Here is a 22,318-nt window from a genome sequence, read left to right as displayed (position 1 = left end):
AAAAATCACTAAATATATCATTTTATACAATTTACATTGCTGCTTAAAGTAATTTTAGTTCTTTTATGATCATATAATTTTCAACACTTAATGCACTAATTTTATGGGTCTGTTTTGCTTTTCTTTTTTTAACTTGGTGCCAGTTTATATTAAGCATATGCATTTTGTTGTCAGTTTTGTGATTAGCTTAACTTTTATTTAAGTCAGTTATAATAATTTTTGTGAAGCTATCACATAAAAAAATTCTAATTGTTGGATACTATTAGATAAGGGGAAATTATCTCATGAAATTCTATAACCTATAATTATGTGGATGCTAAGTCAGAATTCTGAAGTAGCTAAGTAATACTTTTTATTTTGAGTAGATCGTAATTATAAATATCTCAATTATGTGGTAGTTAAGATGATGACATTCTTATAACCATACTCTATTATCAGGTAGCTAAATCAAAATTATCAATATTTTATAATGGGATTATTTCATATTTATATTGTAGACTATAAATATTTAATATCAAGATAGCATTTTATTCATAAACTAGTTGAGTCAAAATTCTGGAAATACTACTGTTGATTTATTTAAGTAAACATTTTTTAATGTGATCATATCTAGTTAAAATGATAATCTTATAGTTGAGGATTAATCTTGAGTCAATCTATGAGACAATATATCACATTTATGTAATATAAATTCCAGCTTTTTCCTGATGGTGAAGAAGACACGCAAACATATCTAGCGGTTGCTTTTCGGGAAAACTACACTACCCAGAAGCCTTTTCTACAATAACACAACCACGGGCTATGCTCAGCCAATCAGAGCTGGGTCCCGCTGCTCTCCAACTGACGTGTCGCATTGGATTGTTATTGGGGGAAAAAACAAGGAGCTTCTTCAGATGCCATTTCTTTAACCAGCAGGCAGCTGAAACCATGGCGGAACCAAGCAGACAGGACATTTCTGCCATTTTCAAGCGTCTGCGCTCCATTCCAACGAATAAGGTCAGTTTTTATGAACGACAAACGTTGGGGTGTCTTTAACAAGGAAGTCCGCTAAAGCTAATGAGATATATGACACGTCGCACTTTGTTTAAAAGGCCTGTGCTGGCTCGTTTTAACCAGATTAGTCAGCTCTTCTCCGCTTTTTTTGTCATGGTAAATTATCCTCACTGGTGGAAACATGTTGTTAATACATCCTAATTATGTTCTGGCTACAATTTAGTCGAAACGACCGTTTTTTAAAAAGTTAATTACTCCAAACAGATGTAGCGCTAGCCAAAACGGATAGACGCTCGTCTCATCAGTTTTGTTTGTTTAGGCTTAGGTTTTGGGCGTATAGTCCAAACTAAATACGGACACACGTCTCTTCTGGCGCCGTTAATGGAAATAAAAGCATTTACAGTCATTCAGACCCAGTCGGCCACAGCTGTTTGAATATAAATGTACTTCAGACCCCCACAGCTGTTTGACACTGACTCATAGAGTCTGACTATTGATTTTTAAAAAAATTATTCAGATACTACCTCGTTTTTGTGATCAATTCTTGCTCTTTGGTCCTCAGGTTTGCTTCGACTGTGCAGCTAAAAACCCCAGCTGGGCCAGCATCACACACGGGGTGTTTCTCTGCATAGACTGCTCTGGGACTCACAGATCACTGGGAGTGCACCTGTCCTTTATTAGGTAAGACTCTCTGTTCTTCCAACAATTGTTCAAAATCTTGGCAAATTGGATGAAGAGCTCATGTGGGCAATTTTCAAGTTCTCGACTTTGACTGGAGCGTTTCAATATGCCTTGATCTAAGCCGTTCTGTTTTCGTTTTTATGGAACCAAGCTTTGTTGCACTCATTTCTATTCTATATATCGCAAAGGTACAATCTATTACCAAGTATTTCTGGTTTAGTTTCGTGTGCATATTTATTAGTATACTTGGAATAAGAGAAGGCTAACTTGCAAGTAAGTTTTCAGCAATAAAGCTGAGCTTGTTTTTTAAGTTAATTCCTTAATATTGATGAAAAAGTTCTAGTTCCATTGGTAGATTATTTCACCTGTAACATGGGAAAAACATCTTCTTATAAGTGAAATAATCTACAAATGGAACAAGTACTTTTTCTTCAATAGTAACAGACTATTAACTTAAAACAAGCTCATATTTCTTGCTGAAAACTTGCTTGTAAGTTACTTTCCTCTTCAAGTGTACTGAGATATTTGTATTATTTTGTATTATTTTTGTTTTTCTCTTTTCATCAATTTATTCTATTGTTTAATAGGTTTTGTACAGCACTTTTGTGCTGTTTTAAACCTGTTTTTACTCTTTAATGCTTTGTCTGTTCTGTTACACAGGTCCACTGAGTTGGATTTTAACTGGTCATGGTTCCAGCTTAGATGTATGCAAGTGGGAGGCAATGCCAGCGCTGTGAGTGCCAATAGAAGAGAGGAAACCTTCATGTTGCAGCATCATTAGAAATATGTTGAATCTTCTCTGATCGTTTTTGACAGATTGCGTTCTTCAATCAACATGGGTGCAAAGCTGGTGCTGCTAATGCTAAATACAACAGCCGTGCCGCCCAGCTGTACAGGGAGAAGATCAAAACTTTAGCCACACAAGCTACCAGACGTCATGGCACTGAGGTAAAGCGAACCCAAAACCAGACTCTGACATTCTTTGTGCTGCTTCCTTTGCTTATCAAACTTTAGTTAAAGTGTTTAAGCTAATATTAATTGCTGCTTTTGCCTTTTTCACTATAGCTGTGGTTAGACAGTCAGGGTCCTCTTTCTCCAACCTCACCAGAGGACAAGCAGGTGGACTTCTTCAGTTTGCATTCACAGGTAAAGAAATATCGAAAAGATGCCATTGTTTTATGATTATCATATTTTTTTTCAGTGCTTTGGTTTTAGTGTTGATTTATTCTGTCTTTGAATGCTTTTTGCTCCTTATGGTGCCTTAAAACTTGACTTTTTAACAACTTTTACAGTTTATTTAACTAACACTTTAACTAGATTTAGAGTCACTGTATTTTTTTATGATACATTTATTGTAGATTTTGGCTTTGCCTGTGAATGAATATGATTATTTAACTAAACTGCAATCACAACAAAGGGATAATTGCTGAGAAATCTCCATATATTTGTGCTGATGCATCAGTTATTCCTCTGTATGCTTACACTATCCAGTAAAAGGTTTTAACCTTTCTGTCTGTCTTCCAGGATGTACCTGAAAATCTAAACATGGCCAAAATGAGTCTCAGCAGCCCCACACTAGAAAAGCCTTTAATCGAGGAGAAAGATGAAGATCGAAATGGTATCTGTAGTAACAGTAATAAAAGATCTCTCTTTGTCATTTAAAAAACAAAATCACCCATCCAATAAACATGCATTTTGATTTCAGGAAATTCCGAAGAAGGCCCAAGTGTTGAATTAATAAGTGTTTCCCCAAAAGCAAACCCAGGTTTGTTGGAAGTTTTGTTTTTAGAAATGATTCCCTTAAATGAATTTAAGTACATTTTTTAACTCTATTGTAATAATTGTAGAAAAAGTAAACTTTTTTTGTTGTTGTTGTTGTTGTTTCCAGAGCCTTCCTCACTTCTAAAAAAGAAGCCAGCTGCTGCCAAGAAAACTGTAAATAGAAAGACATGTTTTGGAAACTAATCTCTTATTCATTCACTCTAATTGTGTGTTTGCAATGAATTCTATTAACTCATCAGCAAGGTTTTGACTATTTTAAGTAATAAACCATACAAGTTGTTGCAGTTTATCAAGAATAACTCAAGCCACCATCAGAAATGTTTAGGTTTAGGATAAAATTATGAAGTCTATGTAACTATGCTTTTTGCTTATTTCCACTGGTAATCCTGTATCTGCCAGATGTATGAATATGTTTTTGGCTTCCATATAAATGCGAAACCTATCAGAAAAGATATTTTTACAGCTTTATTAGACCTATGATGTGTCATTAGCACAATAAATTAAATAATAATCAGAAAGAAAACAGATAATGTTTTTGTAAAAGTGATTAAATTTAAAATGAAATAAAATTTCAGTTTGATCGGGTTTAAATTTGAGTTGTCGAATTAAGAGTTCATCAAGGTTTGTCCAAAATACCTACTACTAAAAAAAAGAAAGGCAAAATGTCCAAAATGTTGTACAAATTCAAAAACCCTAATTTTTCACAATTTTTCTTCACAATTTAAAAAATAAGAAAGTTTTTTAATTTTAATTTGCATTCTGGGGGATGTTGGCAGAGAAAAAGACTTTAGCCATCAAACCTCTCACAACAGTCGGCTAAGCTAGGTTGGTGGAATCAACTAGCTCACTCGCTCTTTGGTTACTTAGCAACCACTCTCTCACTCTTTGTTTACTTAGCAACAGCCTGTTGTGTAATGTCCGCAGCAGCAGTTTAAGGTTTCGTCACTGTGCCTCATAACTGCTTAAAAATAAAAAATGGACGCCACCAGTTTAGTAGTGCTAATCAATAATTATCTATTGGCTGATATTAAGTGCTTATATTGGGCTACGTTTTTCAGAAAATGGACTTGTCTGCATACATGTTGAATTTAACTGGAATTTCTGTCTGCAGCTGGCCTCTAAGAAAGGCGGACTGGGCGCCCAGAAGGTCAGCAGCCAGAGTTTCTCTGAGCTGGAGAGAGCGGCTCAGGCTGCCGACAAACTCCGAGAGAAAGAAGAAAGCTCCACCGCAGGCGCCAAGAGGAACATCACAGCTGAGGACTCCATGTGAGAACACCACCTGAAATAACCACTGAAGCTTAAACCTGTGTGCTTTTTAATATGTCTTTTTACCCCCCCCGCCCTACCCCCAAGTGCTCCATCCATGCGTCTGGCCTATAAAGATTTAGAGCAGCAGAGGAAAATCGGGGAGCAGAAGCTGAAGGGATTGGAGGGGAAGAAGAAGGAGCAAGCTGAGCGACTGGGCGTGGGTTTGGGTATGAGGAGGTAGGATGACGACTAAAAAATCAGTTTGATTTGTCTGTATCTTGTCTCATTTGGAGTCTGTTTTGTTCGTCTCTCTGCAGTGGAGTTTCTCACTCCGTTATGTCAGATATGCACATCATCCAGCAGGAGAGTCCGCTCGGAGCCAAGACCACCAAGGGCCGCAGATTTACTGAGGAAGACGAGTACGACGGGACGTTTAGCTCAAGGTCAGATAAATCTGTATAAACACAGCTTTACGTTAAATTATTATTAGTTTTTGTTTTTATTTTATATATTTTATAAGTTAGGCTTTTGGTTTCTTTGTTGCAAGTTTTTTAAATAAACTTATCTAGATGGCATTGCATTCCCTTAGTGGTTTCTTGATAAGTTGGAAAGAATAATTATATTTACAACATATTTAGCTTTCAGAAAATTAAAAATGCTTAAAATGAAATAAATAATATTTCATTTGATATATGTAAAGTAGTTTTATAAAGTAAAATTAAACTCAATTATCAAATAAGTAAATGTTGAAATAAATAAATATAAATCTTTTTATTAAAAAAAGATAAATAGAAAACCTAATCTTGAGATAAATGAAAATAAATCATGAAATAAAGAAATCGTAATATAAATTTTTTAAAAATGAAAGATTTCTATTAAATGCTTTAATTCATGGGAGCATTTATTTAATTGAATATTTATTAATAATATTTTAATATCTTTATTTATGTAATTAGTTTAGAATAAAATGCTTCTCCATATCCAGTTATTTCCCTCTGCCAAAATATTCTCCAATAGTTTAACTGTGGCTGTAGCATCACCTAAATAAGATGTTTTCAGATTTACAAGAATGCTGCAGCAGTGCAGTTGGAATGACATTCTGGTCTGGATATGCAGAATTTAAAATGTGCATACTATAAAGCAGAAGTCTACTACTAGTTTTAATATTAACTGGCTTTTTTAATGCCTTGTTCCAGACTTTTTGTGGGAACAAAACTGTTAGAATTGATTTAGTGTTGAAGCATCTTTCTGTTTTTTAAAATGACTGTAAAATTGTTTTTGTTTTTTGAGGAATGTTTCACGGTTTGAGGATCAAACGGACACCTCTGAAAGTTTCTCTATGCGTTGGGGAAATGATGGCGGCAGCGGAGGAGGCTGGATGAATGAGAGCAAGAAACCAGAGCCGGACTTCTTCTTGTCCGCTGCCGTGTCTTCATTTGACGACAGGTAGGATGTTTTTGGTACTTATATATTTTGAATTATTTATAGTTACTTTTGGTGTTGCAGGTTATTTTAGCCCTTCACCAACTTGTGCTCTTTGATGGTAAGGTTATGTGTACAGCACCATTCATAGGATTATTCAAAGTGCTTTACAGGGAAAAAAGAAACATGGATACAAGAATTCATGTTCACGCATCACTTAAAATAAAAAATGTGTAAAACGGTGGACAATAACATAAAACAAGTACCATTTTTTTTGTCCTGTTTTCGCTGGAAGCCTTTACTCTACTAATACTTTATAAAATGCTGTTGAGTTGATTTAATTATAACCTTTATGTGGTTGTTAGTCTATCGCCTTTTCATTCTCTCTGATCTTGGTCATTTCTGATTTCTAACTTTGCATTTTTGGGAACAAAACGGTTACTTCCGTCTTTTCTGCAATTCTAATTTATTTTATAAAATATAAAGTTGCATAGAATCAACTTATATTTTATAGAGGATATTGTTGTGCTGCATAATCTGCGCTAGTTTGATCAAGTAGATGTTGAAAAGTAAAGTGGCTCGAGAACTGAGCCCTGATCAACCCACATGTGATCTGTTTTACTCTGATTCATAACTACAAAGTTACTAGTCTAATCTTTTTAATTTCATACATGAAATAAAACAATTGAACATGTCAGATCTGGATAGAATAATGTAAAATAATAATTGTTGAAAAACATCCAGAAATACTTGATATTTTGAATTAAGACTAAATGGTGTCCAAACTTTGTAACTTTGATTACAGTTTTTACCTTATTCTCATACTGAAGAGAAAAAATGTGCCTGGATGTTTTAGACACACAATGAGAAGATTTAAGTAGGAAATTAGGGTATGTAGTAGAAAATTTATACAAAATCTTTTAATTTGCTTGTTTTTAAAAGTTTGACTGGAATATTATGATTCTTGTCTTGTGATCTTTATTTCTTTATTACCTGAGGATTTCAAGTAACAGAAAATTAAACATTAGACTTATTTTACAAAGTACTGCAAATGTAGTCATGTTAAAATGTATACAAAGTATTTTTCTTAGAAAGTTTCCTTTTGAATAGTTGTATTCCTGTGATGTTTAACGTTTTATCAACAGACCCGTTTCCAGGAGAAAAGCTGACTTGCCGTCCTACTCGGATTCTGGAGAAGCTCAGAAAAAGTTTGGAGATGATGTCAAGGCGATCTCATCTGACATGTATTTTGGAAAACAAGACAACTCTGAGGTACGAAGTGAGCAAAATCTGCATTTTGTTATTATAAAATGAATTCAATTATTTCCACAATTATGGGGAAACTGGAGAAAAGGGCAATTAAACACACAAGTTGATTCACAAAAGTGTTTAAAAAAATAAAATGTTCCTTTTCTCTTTAGTACGAAACCAGGACGCGACTGGAGAGGTTTTCAGGGAGTGCCTCGATAAGTTCAGCAGACCTTTTCGATGATCCAAAGAAAGAAACTGGTAAGACACAATTATGTTTTTTTGGTCAGTTTTTATACATGTAGTACAGACGTTATTAATTTATAAATTACACTTTTTTCTTCTTCAAATTTTCCATTTTAATCTATATTTCTGGACTTCTTCATGGTTGTTCTAGTCTTTCTAAATGTAAAATTGAGAAATGTGTCAAAAGGTGTGAGCGAATAAAAAACAAGGCAGTCAAAATGTGTACTGTAGCAGAAGGAAGTCAGGAGAAATGTCTGAATGTTGGACATCCAGCAAACCATCACCCTGCTGAGGGATTTAAAAGCTCTACGTTTTGAGACGATTCTGCCCGTTATATTCTGAAAGCTTTCAGAAAAATGTAGTTTCTTCTCTCGTGTCATCAGAGGAATTAATACCAGCTCGCCCTGCAGTGATTGTGGCAACCATAATAGTAGTGAATGGAAGCACCTGAAAGTCCCACTTTTCTACACAAGATCCGTTTGTGTTTTACTCATCAGGGATTTTCTTTTTTTTTTTTGACACGTCTGGACCTCTTCTCTTGTGTTTGACTCTCGCTTCATGTTTACAGGAAGTTCATACCGTCTGAGCAACGTGCTGCCCAACGCTCCCGACATGTCGCAACTCAAACTCGGCGTGCGCTCAGTCGCAGGGAAACTGTCGGTCATGGCTAGCGGCGTAGTCAACTCAATCCAGGTTAGTCAAACACTCAACACTCTGGGAATAAAATCAGACTCATTTATATCTTGTTAATGACTTGGTTATCTTATGTTTCTTTTTTTATTTTATTCTTTAGGACCACTACAACTCCTAAGTGGCAGTGTGAACATAAATCGCATTTCCAGGAGCTCAGACATCGATGCTCGTAGCAAGTCTGCACGTTTACCACCAAAATTATTCTTTGTATATTTTTGGTATTAAACAACGTGTGCAGATATGAAAAAAAGGAAAAAGATGATTTTTGTTTAACTTGGAGACTTGAATACCAATTACTCTGCTTTAAGGTTTCTGAGTTTGTGTATTTAGAAGTGCTGTAATTAGCAGATGGAGTAGCTTCGTGGTCTCATGAAGAGTTTTTCCTTAACGTTTGTTTCTTTTTTTTTTTATTTATCTGATCAAATCCACACTATTTGGGTTTCACCAGGTCATCATGCTGTTAAAGACTCCTCTTGTTGGTTCGCAAAAGCTTGAAAGTGTCCTTTTAGTCTCCGAAGTGCACTTAGGTTTGCTTCCTTACAGAGCGGACCAAAAGACGCCAGAAACCGTAAGGGACCAGATGGTTTTCTAAACGTAAGCTACTGTTGATTCTTTGAGTTGAGGTCATACAAATGAAGTTACCAAAAGAAGAACTGATTCATTAAGCTTTCATACAATATGGTGGGAGGTTTATTAACATCCATCATGGACATGAATGTGATTTTTTATTTTGGGCTTCAGTTAAACTGCTTTTTTTTTTTTTTTTGATGTGTCAGGGTGAAGTTTTTAGGTTAACAAACAATTTTAGTGTCTTTAAAAATGATGGATTGTTTGGTATAATCATTCCACCTTGAAAAACAGTTTGAAATGCATCTTTAAAAAATTGGCAAATAATATTTATGCCCATATTTATGATGGAGTCGGGTGGTTAGCTCAGTCAAACAGCATGAAAAGGCACAAGAAACTTTGTAAGGCTAAATTATAAATGTAAAACTGGTTTCCTCATCTCAATTTATCAAGACAATCTATTTTTTTTTTTAAGTACCATTTAAAAAATCAGTTTACTTCAAGTAGATTCATTGCAATATTCAAAGTGCTTAACTATTGTAATATTAAACTTTACTAAAATTAAACGTGTGCCTTTATAATGCTGGTATGGTTGGATTTTGTATATTTTACAAAATTCTTCTGTAGGAAATCTTGTCATGTTTGTTAGTTTTTGAATCTTCGTGTCTGCTTTTTATAAATATAAACCGTTCCATTGTGAAAATTGCCGCCTCTTTAGTCACTCAACTCATTTTGAAATATTTGTATATATTGGCATGCAAGGTGGGTTTGATTACTCGTCCTGGTTCAACTCAATAGTTTACTAATAAAAAAAAGAAACGTCCAGGAATCCAAACAGTCAGAGCAGAAGTTAAACACTGCCGAGGATTTGCTTGGAAATGCGACAGTTAGGCTTTAGCTCCGGATTTCCTAAACAACCACCTGCTATTTTTTTGGGTGTTTTTTTGGAAGGCTGGTCCTCAAAGACCTAATGTTACCGTCCAAATGATGCACTACTCATACCTCCTAAACTTCTATTATCCATTACTTGACTGGTCAGAGCTATTTTGGATAGGATGCTAACATTAGCGTGTTTTCTTTTTGTTTATTTTGGAGGCAAAAGTCAAAGAATTTTACACCGTAACAGAATATTTGTTTGCTCCGATTACCACAAGCCTTGGGCCAAATATCAAGGTTCTTTACTTGATTGTAATGTTTTGGTGGGAATTCTTGTTTTCTGTTTATTCAAAATTAGTTTGGAAATTTGCACATGGCAGCTTTGGCCTGGTTGTTTTTGGTCTCTGAGTTAAAGATGCATTTATGTTTGCTTTGTCTCTTTTTGTATGACGTTTTTCTTTTTTTAATTTTGCATGTTCACTATGTAATTCGTACAAGACAAATCCTGAAAATAAGATGAAATCATAGTTTCCAGTAATGGCTGTGTAGTACAGTGTTGTAAAGAGCTTTTGGTTATCATTTATACATAAAATAAAGCTACTGATGATCATTATGTCCATTTTTGACTCAAATTTGATATGCCTTAACTTTTCTGTTATATTTTTTGAGCAAGTGGGATTTTGCATGTAGGCAAAAAAGTTAAATTTGCAAACCAGAGAAAAACTAAGAATATACTAGAAATCACTTTAAATAACCAATTAAAATGGCAGCTTTTTTATATAATCCTTATCAAAATAGTTGTCTTTCTATTATGACATTTAATTAATTTATTTGTACCTAAAATATTCAAATAAATGCTTTTAATATTGATGAAATTCGTAACAAATTCTCTCGCCAACGTGGCTTGCTGCTGCGTTCATGGAAGCTCCTGCTCTGTCGGAACTTTTGCTATTTGGCACTGCTATACCTTGTGTGAACACAATGAAAGAGTAACTAAGATTTTAAACTAGGTATGGAATAGTTGTTTACGACTTAAGACGGAACTAAAGACTCGCGCAACTACTAATGTATTAGTTGTACTGCTTTGATACAACCACAACAGTTTGAATTTAAATTGACCAATTTCCCATGAAGGCAGCACTCTTCCTGGGATCAGTAGCGGTAACTTTAGCTAATCTCCGCTGGTAAAATCAGATATTTATCGCTTAATTCACTATGAATTTGTCCTGCTTCATATGGAATAACTGACTGTATTTCTAAAGATTAAAGCCAGGTAACGATAGTTTAAAAGCGGGATTTTATAACTGCGAAATGCCTACGGAAATTAAACAGAGGAAAAAGACGCAATCTCGAAAGCAAAACGATGAAATGCCGCAAAATTCACCTGCAAACGGTAAAGGTGACGCACAAAAAGCGAAAACGGAAGACGGAGAGAACAGTGGAGCAAATAAAACGTCCTCGGGTCCTGACATTAAAGGTTTGATGTGTTTACTGTCGCTAGTAGCATGCGGGGTTTTGAGCTGGTAAGTTAGCACATTTATAGTTTTTAAGTTAATCTTTCTTTGTGTGTTGTTTCTTGGCTGAGTGCGTTTTGTGTTTCAGGGTGGTGCTGCAGCAGAATGAGAGGTTTTCTCTAATGGAAGAAAAGTATAAAGCTCTGCACGGGAAAACCTCCAGGCTGCTGGACATGGAGGAAGAGATGGTGAAAGTTTCCAAAAAGGTACGGGAGGAGTTAGAGGGAAGCAGCTGCTAACTTAAGAGGCCGTTTCTCTCAAAATGTCTGAAATTTACAGATATTTTCTTTTAATTTGAAAGCTTAGTGTAATTTAACCCGAGTCGTCGTAATAGTAAAGTAATAAGCAAACTATGCGGCTGGTTTGGACCGCCACAGCAGCAGGGTTGCCAGATCCGACAGTTTCCAGCCGTCGTCGACTACGTTCAGATTTGTGACAATTTGTGACATTTTTTGTTGTTCTTTATTATATTCTGACCAGAACCTGATCCTACTGGGACTGCGAAGGACTTAAGACTCTTCGACTACAATCAGATTTGAGTTTTTTGTAGCTGTGTGTTATTTTAGTTTATGATGTTGCCCTGGGATTTGTGTTTTACAACACTACTACATAATGACACTTGGTTAACTGTTGACTAATCATTGATGATGTCATATTTGACAGATTCTAGAGGTTAAAAATAAATGAACTAATGAGGTAAGTGCAATAGTATGGCATTTTATTAAACGTTTTGTTCTTTTCTGCCACACAATAACAATTTAGAAAGAATTTCTCTGATCGCTTTGTAAAAACAATCAAACACCCAAAGCTAGTTTTTACAGCCAAATGTGTTGAAATCAGCCCAGTTGGGTGAAAACCCACCCAATCTGGCAACACTGCATTCAGTGTCACTCCTGAAAGAGTCAAAGAGCTCCACAGAAACCGAGCTCATTTTCTGTGTTGCGGCTGCAGCTCGTCGCATCCGAGGACGACCTTCAGGAGGCGCTCTCTACCGTCTCCACGGCAACCAGACTTCAGAAGGACATCTCCGCCCTCCACGCCGTCGCCATGGCGATGCAGGCCGACGAGAACTCGGCGTCCCGCGACCTGCAGGCGGTCAACGCCCGCTTCCTGAACGTGACGGAGACGTGGCAGGAGCGGCTGGCCGCCGTCACCGCGGACCTGGCGGCCCTGAAGGCCGAGTCACGGGAGGCGCACGCCGGCGCCACGGAGCGGGTGAACGAGGCCGAGCGGAGGGCCCAGGCGCTGGCGAAAAGGCTGGAGGAGCTGGAGGACAGCACGAAGAGGAACGCCCGCGTTCTGGAGCGGACAGAGGAGGACGACGCCAAGCGGGCGCAGGAGCACCTGGACTGGAACACCAAGCAGATCCACAAGCTGCAGGAGCAGATCGGCAGCCTGAGCAAGAGGGAGGCCGAGCTGACCTCTGAACTCCAGGAGCACATCCCCCGCGCCCAGCAGTGCGAGGAGCAGCTGCCGAAGGTGGAGGAGGCGGTGCGCTCCATCCTGAAGCTGAACGGCGACCTGAGCGGGGCGGAGAAGCGTTTGGAGGAAGTGACGCTGCAGGTGTTCGGCGCCGAGGACAGCATGCTGAAAGCTCTGAACGAGATCCTGGAGATCAGGCAGGAGCTGGACCGCCTGCAAGCCCACAACAGCATCCTGAAGATGAAGAACGAGCTGTCCGTGGTCAAAGAGGCGGTCCGTGAACTCACCATGGTACTGAGGGGAGACGGAGGCGGGACCCTGACTGACTCCGGCACTTTGGAGGATGAGGAGTGGAAGGACGAAGAGGAGGAGCCGTGGCTGGAGGAAGAGCTGAGCGAACTGACTGAACATCATCATGATGACGTTTAGGGCTGAAACGATTAATCGTGATTAATCAGGTTTTACAGTTAAAACTCTAAAAAGTGATTGTGATACTTTGTAGAACCGTTTTTGTTGCAGTCAAAGCTGAATTCTTCTCCGATCAGGTGGATGTGCAGCTTTAGCTTTTTCTAGTTCTGAAACAATTAATCGTGTTTTTGTTTTTTTTGTTTTTTTTAAAGTAATGGTCAACTAATTTTGCTGCAAAAACACAAAATCTTACCAAGTATTTTTGGTCTAGTTTCTAGTGTAAGTATCTTGGTATCTTAGTAAACTTGAAATAACACAAAAACAACTTACAAGTTACTTTTTAGCAAGATATTGTTTACTTAAAACGAGTAAATAATTCCTTAATATTGATGAATAAGTCCTTGTTCCATTGGCAGATTATTTAAGACATTTTCACATGTCATAAGTTAATTTATCTGCCAATAGAACAAGTTCTTTTTAATCACTATTTACTTAAAACAAGCCCCTATCTCCTGCTAAAAAGTTGCTTGTAAGTTAGTTTTGCCATATCTTCACTAGAAACTAGACCAAAAATACTTAACAATAAATAAACAATAAATACATTTACAAATAAATAACATACTCAGAGCAGGAATTAAACCAAAATTGTACAGAAAATATAGGATTTTTTCATTTAAGACAAAAAAATCTGTTGTCTCCTTTGTTGTTAGTTTTAGCTTCACTCTGTTACAAACCATGTTTTGCTATCCAGTTATTAATCGGTTAATCCAAAAATAATAAATAGATCAGTCCTACAATGTGTTAGTGTAAAGTCAAGCAGAAAAGTCTGAGCTTTTCATACGTTGATGTTAGAAGTATTTATTTTAGCTGCAAATATGAGTTCCCTAGAGAAATGCTGTTATTGAATTTTAGATAATAAAATGTTAATGTTCTTCTCTAAACGTGGAATTGAATTGTTTATTTGCATTTTAAATATTGTATTAAAAGGTTTAAATGAAAAATCTGCAGAATAATTGACAGGTTAAACAATAACAAAAATATGTTTTTACTGACGTTACAGAATGACTAATTTAAAGGAGGATGGCCAATGTCCTTTTCTAACGTTTTCTCTTGTTTTTTAGTTTGCTCAAGTGTTTTATTTTACTTATTTACCTCAGACGTTGTTACTGTACTATCGAGTTCATAGCACTGATAAAACATTTGACGTCAGTCATGCAGATGTCAAAAGCAACACTTATTGTTTTTCATTTATTTTCAAGCACTGAAAAATTTAAGCATTTTGCTTGAATTGATTCAATAAAAAAATTATTTTAGAAAGAAAAATAAAACCAATTGAAAATATATATTTTTTTTTCCTCACTGTCTGAAGTTAAATCAGACTAAATTTATATTGTTTTAGGTTATTGAGAGTTGCCAAAATTATTTATATTTACTAAATGCCAGAAAACTTGACGAGAATATTTTTTAAGAAATCTTTTTCTTACTTTCTTTGTATATATATATATATATATATATATATTTTTTTTTTTTTGCATTTAATTTGAGCAAGAATGTCTTTTACCAATGACTTGTTTGAGTTGTTTCGATATAATGAATATTTATTCATAATTTTTCAGTGACTTATTGATCGGTGTAAAGGAAATAAAATTAGTTTTTTCATTTTTTTGTTGTTAAATTTGTGTTTTGTTCTCGGACCAGTCAGGTTTATAGACATTTGAAAATGTAAAATCTTGTTATATTTTAGTTTATCTTGTCCCTGCTGTAGGATATAGAATAATACCACAAAACATAAACAAAAGTAACAAATGAAATCATATAATAGTGAATTGAAACTTTCTTTATTTTTAGTTCATTTGCATTGTTTCTTAGTCCAGTTTGGTGCTGGAAGAGTTTGAAAACTCACCTTTAAAATGCTTGAATTGTACTGTGTGAAAAGAGAAAAAAGTCCCTTTTTTTCCCTCCCCTTTGTTTACATTTGTTTCTTCTGGGTGGTGAACTGTACTTCCTGTTTCAGTGTGAAGCCGTGCAGCAGATGCTGGAGGATCTCGCGGCCCAGCGGGGGAACCTGCAGCCCCGCCTGGAGGTTCTGGAGCGGGACGTCATCCAGCTGAGCGACTGGGCCGCCGGTCTGAGTGAGAAACGGGATCAGCTCCATGGCAGCTTGACGTCGCTGAGAGACGCGGTGACGCAAATCGAAGAGCGAACCTCGGCCATCACAAAGGACTTCGCCAACAAGGTGTATTTGATTGTTTTGTTTTTTTCTCACAAATAAAAAATGTGAATGATTTTATTCATTTTTCCCAGTATTAACACAACTTTTTCCTAGTTTTAAAGAAGAATTGTCTTTTGAAGAGTTCTGTCCCAAAGTTGACCAGAACCCTCCTTTACATTGAATCAGTTTTTAATGTTTCTTATGAACTCTAGTCTGAAATATAAATCTTATGTGTTTTTAGGGTTGTATACACTGCAAAAACACAAAACCAAGTTTTTTTTTGGTTTACTTCTTAGTGCAAATATCTTGAAATAAGACGAAAATAAGCTACAAATAACTTTTCGTAAAAATAGAGGAGTTCGTTTTATGTAATTGATGTATCTGGGGAATTATTGTATCATTTATTGTGAGAAATTTCTTATTTGATTTTTGATATATCCCACAATAAATCCCTGTAATGTTAAAAAATCTGATTAAAAGTTGTTCTATTTTTTCCACAAAAGCATCAATAAATATCAGCAAATATGAAAGTATGATGAGCTGAAGTCTCCATATGCAGTTTAGTGATATAAACTTGTTTGTGGTGCTCTAAATTCTGTCATGCAGTTAATACTTTTTTTAATTAGCATTTTTATCATAATCACAATAGTACTCCATAATATTGTGTTAAAATTCTAACTCCACATCATTAATACTGATGAAATTTCATTTGAAATAAAAACATTTTCCTGTGTGATAAGTGAAATAATCTGCCAGGAGAACTAGAACTTTTTTTTTACAATATTAAGGAATTATTGAAGTATACTGTTATCTTGCTGAAAAGCGAATTGTAAGTTAGTTTTGTCTGTTTTCAAGTGCACAAAATGTTTACACTAGAAACTAAGCAAAAATACTTGGTATCATTTTGTGCTTTTGCAGTGTATCTCTTAATTCCTCTAGTTTTTCCTGTATTTATTTTCTTGTTAACGCCTAATTGGTGGAACTGTGCGTATATTTTCCGGTGCTGGTTCTGCAGGTTTCCTCAGTCAGGACGGACGTGCGTCGGATGGACGGTCTGCGGTCCGAGTTGGACTCCGTGTTGTCGCAGGTTGGAGATCTGGAGGACAAAGCCAGTCAGGTGGAGCGCAGCATGATCAAACGCATCGGAGACGTCCTGGGCAGCAGCGTCGACCGAGTTTCCAATCTCCGATCTGCATCCGAACGCAACACCAAGGCCATCGACCAGCTCCGCAAGCGAATCCCTGAGCTGGTCGCCGTGGATGACCAGATATCAGCTCGCCTGCGGGAGCTGGAGAGCGGCCGCGCTCGCCTCGTACGGACGCTGACGTTCGCCGCAGACCTCAAACCGAAGGTGGCGTCCATTAAACGAGACTTCGGAGCGTTTGAGCCGCAGGTGTCCGACTTGACGCTCAGGATAGGACGACTGGCGGAGGATCTGTCAGAAAGAGAGCGCGAGATCGCTGAACTCCGACAGACTTTGCTGAACCTCACAGCAGTGGAGGGAGATTTAAGTGTTACGACTAAACAGGTCAGTGCGATAGCTGAGTTATCTGACATCGGAGAGATGCAAAACCTAAAATAGTTATGTATTTTATCTGATGATCACCTGTCAAACTACTGCAATAAACATTTTTAAGAAAACAAATCTAAACTAGCGTGCTTCGCTAGTTTAGAAGCTCGTTTCTCCTGCATCTGATTGAACAGTAAGAAGAAAGACGTTCATCAAAAACATTTCACATTATATTTCTATTCTTTCAAATTGCAAAAACAACCTACCTGATAATCCAACACCAGCAAATAATGACCGCTAGCTATTGATTTGTTCAGAAAATCCTCACTTTGGGTTTATAAAATCTGATTAAAATGGGAAAAACTGGAATTCAGAAAAATTCAAATGGGAAAATTTGTAATTTGGAAATTGCAATCACATTTGTCTATCAGCTTAAGACTGAAAGCTTTTGCTCACGCTTTGTCAGACTGGATTGAAATGGCCCCAGGACTTTAAATTAGACTGGAGTTTGACTGGGACAAATTTGAGATGTGAATATTTTGTTGAACTAAACCAATCAACTGTAGTTCTGGTCGTGCATTTTGGGTCGTCATCCTGCAGGACAGTGACTTACAGAAGCATCCCACAGCTTGATGCTGCACGTCACATCCTTTCTTAGTTTTCATTTAAGCAGACAATTATGCAACAATTAATTTTGTTGGTTAAAATACACAAAATTTTGTGGCTGTAAAATGTAACTAAAAATAGTTACAATGTAAGAAGGTGTGGTGAGCAGCAAAACTTAAGACATAATTTTATAAATTTCACACCCTTAAAATAAAAATTCACGGCTTCAGGTCAAACATTTGTTTTTTTTATTCTTCTAAAACAAACAAAGGAGTGCTTAAAATCGCAATTGGAGGTTTAAAAAAGTAAAAGAAAAGAAAACTACAGTGCAGAATGAGTGTAGATTTGAACTTCACAGATCAGGATTTTCTCACTCTTTTTTTATTTTGTTCTAACAAGAAGTGCAGCATCAAGACATCAGATTCCAGCTCCAGAAAGCAGATCTTCATAACAGTAACTTGGAGTTTTGTCTCCTGTTTTGGCATCCTGATGCGGCGTTGCATGACTAGTAGTCTGTGTGTTTTTCCCCCCCTCATCCTGAAAGCCCTTGAACGCCTCATGTGGTCTACATCCTGTCCTCCAAAGCGGTCAGTCTCTTCTCCAGATCCTCCAGGCCGCTTTGTCCTTCATCTCGTTGACCTTCTGCTAAACCAGCGAGCGCCTGCGTCGTCTCCTGCATCGCCTCTTGCAGGGTGTGAATGGCCTGGTTTTGGCTTTCTATCGTGTCTGCTTTGCTTTTCACTTCTTCCACTGCAGTTTTTAAGCTCTCCAGCTCCGCCCGTAGGAAGGTGGAGCCCTCTGCAGGTGGCTGAGTCTGATCCAGCGCCTCCATTTGGGTTTTTATTTCCTCCAGCTCCTGCTTCAGGTCCGTTCTTACTCTCTCCACCGCCGCCCCCTGTGCAGATAAGCTGCTTTCATGTCCGTCGTATTTAGCGAGCAGCGACTCCACCTTGCTGCTAATGTCAGACAGCAATGCAGTCAGTGATTCCCCGCCTTCCTCTGATGATTGAACCCTGACCTCTAGATCATCAGATCTTTTCTGAGCCTGAGCCGCCGCCGTGTTCACTTTCTCCTCCACGGTGCGGACGGCGTTGGAGACCTGCTCCAGGCCGCTCTGCAGGGTGGCGGTTTGGTCCTCCAGGGCCTGAACCCCGGCCTCCGCCGCAGACAGGGCCTGCCTCAGGCTGCCGGCGGTGTCTTGCATCACCGACCTCACCGATTCGACCTCCTGGGACAGAGAGGCGACCTCCTTGTTGCGCGTCTGGAGCTCTTCCCTCACTGCGCCGATCTGGTCTCTGAGGGAACTAGAGGCTGCGTCCGCTGCCTGTTTGGCCGTTTTAATCTCGGCGACAACTTCAACGATTGCGGACAGCTCCTGTTTGACGAGCGCGGGGTCCGCGGTGTCGCCCAGGCGGGCTTTGAGGTCGGCCAGCTGACGCTGCGCTTCGCCCTGACCCTCGGCGAACTCGGCCACGCTGGCGGAGATGGACTGGCTCACCTCGGCCAGACGTTCCTCCACCGTTTTCTCCAGAGAGGAGAAGTCCTTCTCCCGGGCCTCCTTGACCTCCCTGACGCCCTCCGCCAGGTCCCTGAGGAGGTTGTTCTGCAGCTTCTGGAGCGCCTCCTCCACCCTCCTGGTCTCCACCTCGGCTCGCTTCATGCGGCTCACAGCCGCCTCCAGCTCCACCCGCGTGATGCCCAGCGACGACTCCAGTCCGTCCACGTTGCTTCGCAGGGACTCCACCTTGACGAGACGCGGGAACAGTCGATGAGTAATCAGTTAATCGGAGAAGAAATTGGCTCATTCTGGTAAAAACCATCTGCTTGTCCTACGCCAGCGGTGTCCAAACCTTTGGGCATGCGGGCCAAAAAACGTCAAGTTGAAAAATTTTAATACCAAAAACTATTTTATTTTATTTCTTTACCTGTTAAACAAACAATACACTAAACACACAATATTTTAATGAGATGAGCAGATCTCTGAAGACAAGGGATTTGTAAATTATAGACTTAACACCAAAAACAGGTCCTGCAGGTTTGCTAGATTAAAAAAACTCTAAATTTTCACCTTTTTCTGGAATTTTTTTTGTCTTTTTAGTAACAAGAACAGAATATTACTCTCTTTCTTAATTTTGACAAGATGGCTAAGGGTTTTAGTTAAACCCACTGGATATGTTTTGTATTATTTTACTATTAAAATAAAATAAATTCAAAGCAAAAACCTTTGCGTTGCACTTTATCTGGCATCAGTGAAAACTGTTCTTAAATCTGCATCAACTTCATTCAATATTTGGAGGTGTGGCCAACACAACTTCTTCTGCTGCCATTGCTAAAACTACTGGCAGAAAATCGGCCTAGTTGAAGTTTCTACCGGAGGAATCCAAGTCAATAGAAGAAATCGCAGACTGAGCTGTTGAAGTGAGATTAGAATCTAGCAGAAGGAAAGCTGAGGCTCGTCTACCCAAATACATTAAACGATGCAAATAATTAAGTTCCCTTTTTGAATAAGGAAATAAACATTTCATTGCCTAATATGCAGCAACAAAGCATTGTTTTTTTAATCTTAAATGCAAAATGCATGTGAATTACTTTTGAGAATTGCACTTTCAAAAAATTGCCTTTTTATCAGTACATACTACAGTTAGCGATTAATCGTTTCAGCTCTAATATTAACTCTTGTTCAGTAGATTAACTGAATTGTTAAGACTCCACCATCCTCATCCACTTTTGAGTGTTTTTTGCTGAAGAAAGCCAGACTTGGCCTCATCTTTTTGTTACTAATCTCGCACTTTTTTGTGAATATCAGCGTTTGTAGAGGTGAGTTTTTTTTGTGATTCATATATTTTGTTTATCTTTGGCACATAATGACATTTTTAAAGATTTGCTATCGAACTACATTCTGTAAACTGATCTTATGACCTTGTCTTTCTGTCGTGTTTGACGTCACCGTGGAGATTAGAAAATGAGTATTTTGAGTTCTGCAGGGTAAAAAATGTAGAGGCAGGAGACTTGAGCGTGGAAAAAGTGGTCTAGTCAAAGTCCAGACCTAACACCAAATGCTCTTTAAAGATGTCCTCCAACAAATCTGAGCTTCAGCTGCTGCAATTTCAGCAAAACGTTAAAAGACCAGCAAATGTAACAAAAATATAGCTCTACAAAAAAGAAGCCATGCTTTTTAGATTATTTGTGAATAAAAATAATAAAATAAAGTGCTTTAGCATATTTTTTTTTAACAGAGGATGTTTTAGTTCACATTCACACACTCTGAGACAAAGGGTTGGGTGTCTCTTGGTTTTGCCACTTGAGACTGAAGTAATTAATCTCATTTTAATAAATCCTGTTCAGATTTAAATTCAGCGGCAGATTATTAAAACATCGAGTGAAGTTGTAATTACAGAGTTTTAAACTGGTTTTCATTCAAAACTAATTAGAATTCAGCAGCGAGTTTGATCTTTATAGTTGCCTCCAACCTTAGATACACAAACCCATCTAAACGCAATAACGTAACGTTTCAGTCATGTTTAATCGATTCTCTTATTTTTTTTAACTCACCTGTTGAAGAACGTTCTCCATTTTGGTACCCAGCTCCGCGCCTCTCCGTGCGCTCTCCTTGTGCTCTGCGTGGATCTGACGGACTTCCTCCACGACTTGTTGTAAATAAAAAGCTGCAAATCCCGCAGCCCCTATCATTGCGGCGTAAAACACCGTGTTTACCAGAAGACCGAGGCAGCTGCCTGAGCGGGGCCCCTGAGGCCCGGGGCCACTCACCCCGTTGGTGGCGCCTCCGCTCTTCTGGCTTTTCTTGGACGCATCGTCCTGGCTTGGCGCTGCGCTCTTCTCGCTGTTCTTTGGTCGGTTTTTTGTCGTCATCTTGTCAGCCGGAGGTTCGGTCCAAATGAGTGCGAGAGGAAGGAGGTTGCGCTGCTTGTGCCGTCGTGGATGGAGAGGGTTCCCAGTTCAGCCCCACTGTGGAGCAGCAGCGTATCAGGGAGCGCGGCGTGTCTTTCCACGGGGCTTTTCAGTGTCGAGGTATGCGGATGGGGGCTGTCCTATGTATCCAAAAAACAACTCTGCGTGGGTCTGGGTAAATGTCCTAAACCCACCAGCAATTCGCGAAACAGTGAATGGCTTGTGACGTTTTAAAACACCAGTGAGGCGTTAGTTTTGCAGGATTTTATCTTTTCTTTGGCGCCTTTTGTAACTTTTTAACTTGTCAAAACTTGTTAGATTTCAAAAGTTGCACTTTTCACTCCAGAAAGCAACCGCTTCTTCCAACCACGCTTGAAGTCCCCTGTTATACACGCGTTATTACTTCTGCATGATCATGCTTGACTGATGTAAACTTGGTGCAAACGGTTGAGAGCAGCGCAGGGAGGAGCGCCCCACTTTCCTCCACCATGCTCCTCCTTTCATACGTGGCAGCTGCGGTCTGCATGCGGCCACATCCCATAATTACATATCTGTTCTGAAACGTGCATATCTGAAAACCCAGAACGTCAATGCTCTTGACTAAAATGTTAAAAGTTGATGCAATGGTTTCCAGTTTGCCTTTATGGAAATTTACACATATTTTTCTTAATACTGACTGTTAAACATGACAATAAACTTTTAATTTCTTTGTAATATTTGTAATTTTATTTTACAACAAAGCTCCATTCTGGGAATAATTAGTCGCAATGATGAATGTGTTAATTTAAGTATACTTTTCACCACCAGGTGGCACTAAAGTAGCGTTTAAGTCTGAGCCAGACGTCTTTTCTGTTATTTTTAAATTGTTTTATTAACTTTTTACCACTTTATTACAGTGTTTCATATTACTTAAGTTGTTCGAAGTCATTGTGATTATTTTCTACTGTGATTTTCTTAGAATTATTTTGCATTTTATTATCT

General features: G+C 38.2%; 3 protein-coding genes across 4 annotated transcripts; 2 read left to right on the top strand and 1 right to left on the bottom strand.

The window, feature by feature from the left end:
* The first annotated feature begins 835 nt into the window (after nt 1–835).
* arfgap3 (ADP-ribosylation factor GTPase activating protein 3) lies at nt 836–10,369 on the top strand. Its single transcript, XM_028044343.1, has 16 exons — nt 836–996; nt 1,556–1,674; nt 2,335–2,407; nt 2,491–2,622; nt 2,740–2,820; nt 3,199–3,292; nt 3,380–3,439; nt 3,563–3,609; nt 4,568–4,722; nt 4,810–4,941; nt 5,022–5,147; nt 5,995–6,150; nt 7,272–7,398; nt 7,548–7,635; nt 8,189–8,313; nt 8,414–10,369. The coding sequence occupies exons 1-16, from the start codon at nt 928–930 to the stop codon at nt 8,429–8,431; spliced, it is 1,602 nt and encodes a 533-aa protein (XP_027900144.1). The 5' UTR covers nt 836–927; the 3' UTR covers nt 8,432–10,369.
* A 276-nt stretch (nt 10,370–10,645) lies between these two features.
* ikbip (IKBKB interacting protein) lies at nt 10,646–16,957 on the top strand. 2 transcript variants are annotated; one of them, XM_028044346.1, is made up of 4 exons: nt 10,839–11,279; nt 11,359–11,476; nt 15,115–15,336; nt 16,328–16,957. In XM_028044346.1, the coding sequence occupies exons 1-4, from the start codon at nt 11,068–11,070 to the stop codon at nt 16,892–16,894; spliced, it is 1,119 nt and encodes a 372-aa protein (XP_027900147.1). In that variant the 5' UTR covers nt 10,839–11,067; the 3' UTR covers nt 16,895–16,957. The 2 variants fall into 2 exon arrangements, with proteins under 2 accessions (XP_027900146.1, XP_027900147.1); XM_028044345.1 differs by lacking the exons at nt 15,115–15,336; nt 16,328–16,957 and adding an exon at nt 12,222–13,363 and having other exon boundaries at nt 10,646–11,279.
* A 696-nt stretch (nt 16,958–17,653) lies between these two features.
* On the bottom strand, nt 17,654–21,979 carry ckap4 (cytoskeleton associated protein 4). Its single transcript, XM_028044344.1, has 2 exons — nt 20,981–21,979; nt 17,654–19,172 (listed from the first exon to the last, which is right to left on the bottom strand). Exons 1-2 carry the CDS (start codon nt 21,296–21,298, stop codon nt 17,994–17,996), a joined length of 1,497 nt encoding a protein of 498 aa, XP_027900145.1. The 5' UTR covers nt 21,299–21,979; the 3' UTR covers nt 17,654–17,993.
* Between the last annotated feature and the right edge of the window lie 339 nt (nt 21,980–22,318).

Source organism: Xiphophorus couchianus, chromosome 17 (assembly GCF_001444195.1).
Source record: "Xiphophorus couchianus chromosome 17, X_couchianus-1.0, whole genome shotgun sequence".
Taxonomy (NCBI): Eukaryota; Metazoa; Chordata; class Actinopteri; order Cyprinodontiformes; family Poeciliidae; genus Xiphophorus; species Xiphophorus couchianus.
Note: the sequence above shows the minus strand (reverse complement) of the source record. Positions and strands in the feature narration are given on the sequence as shown.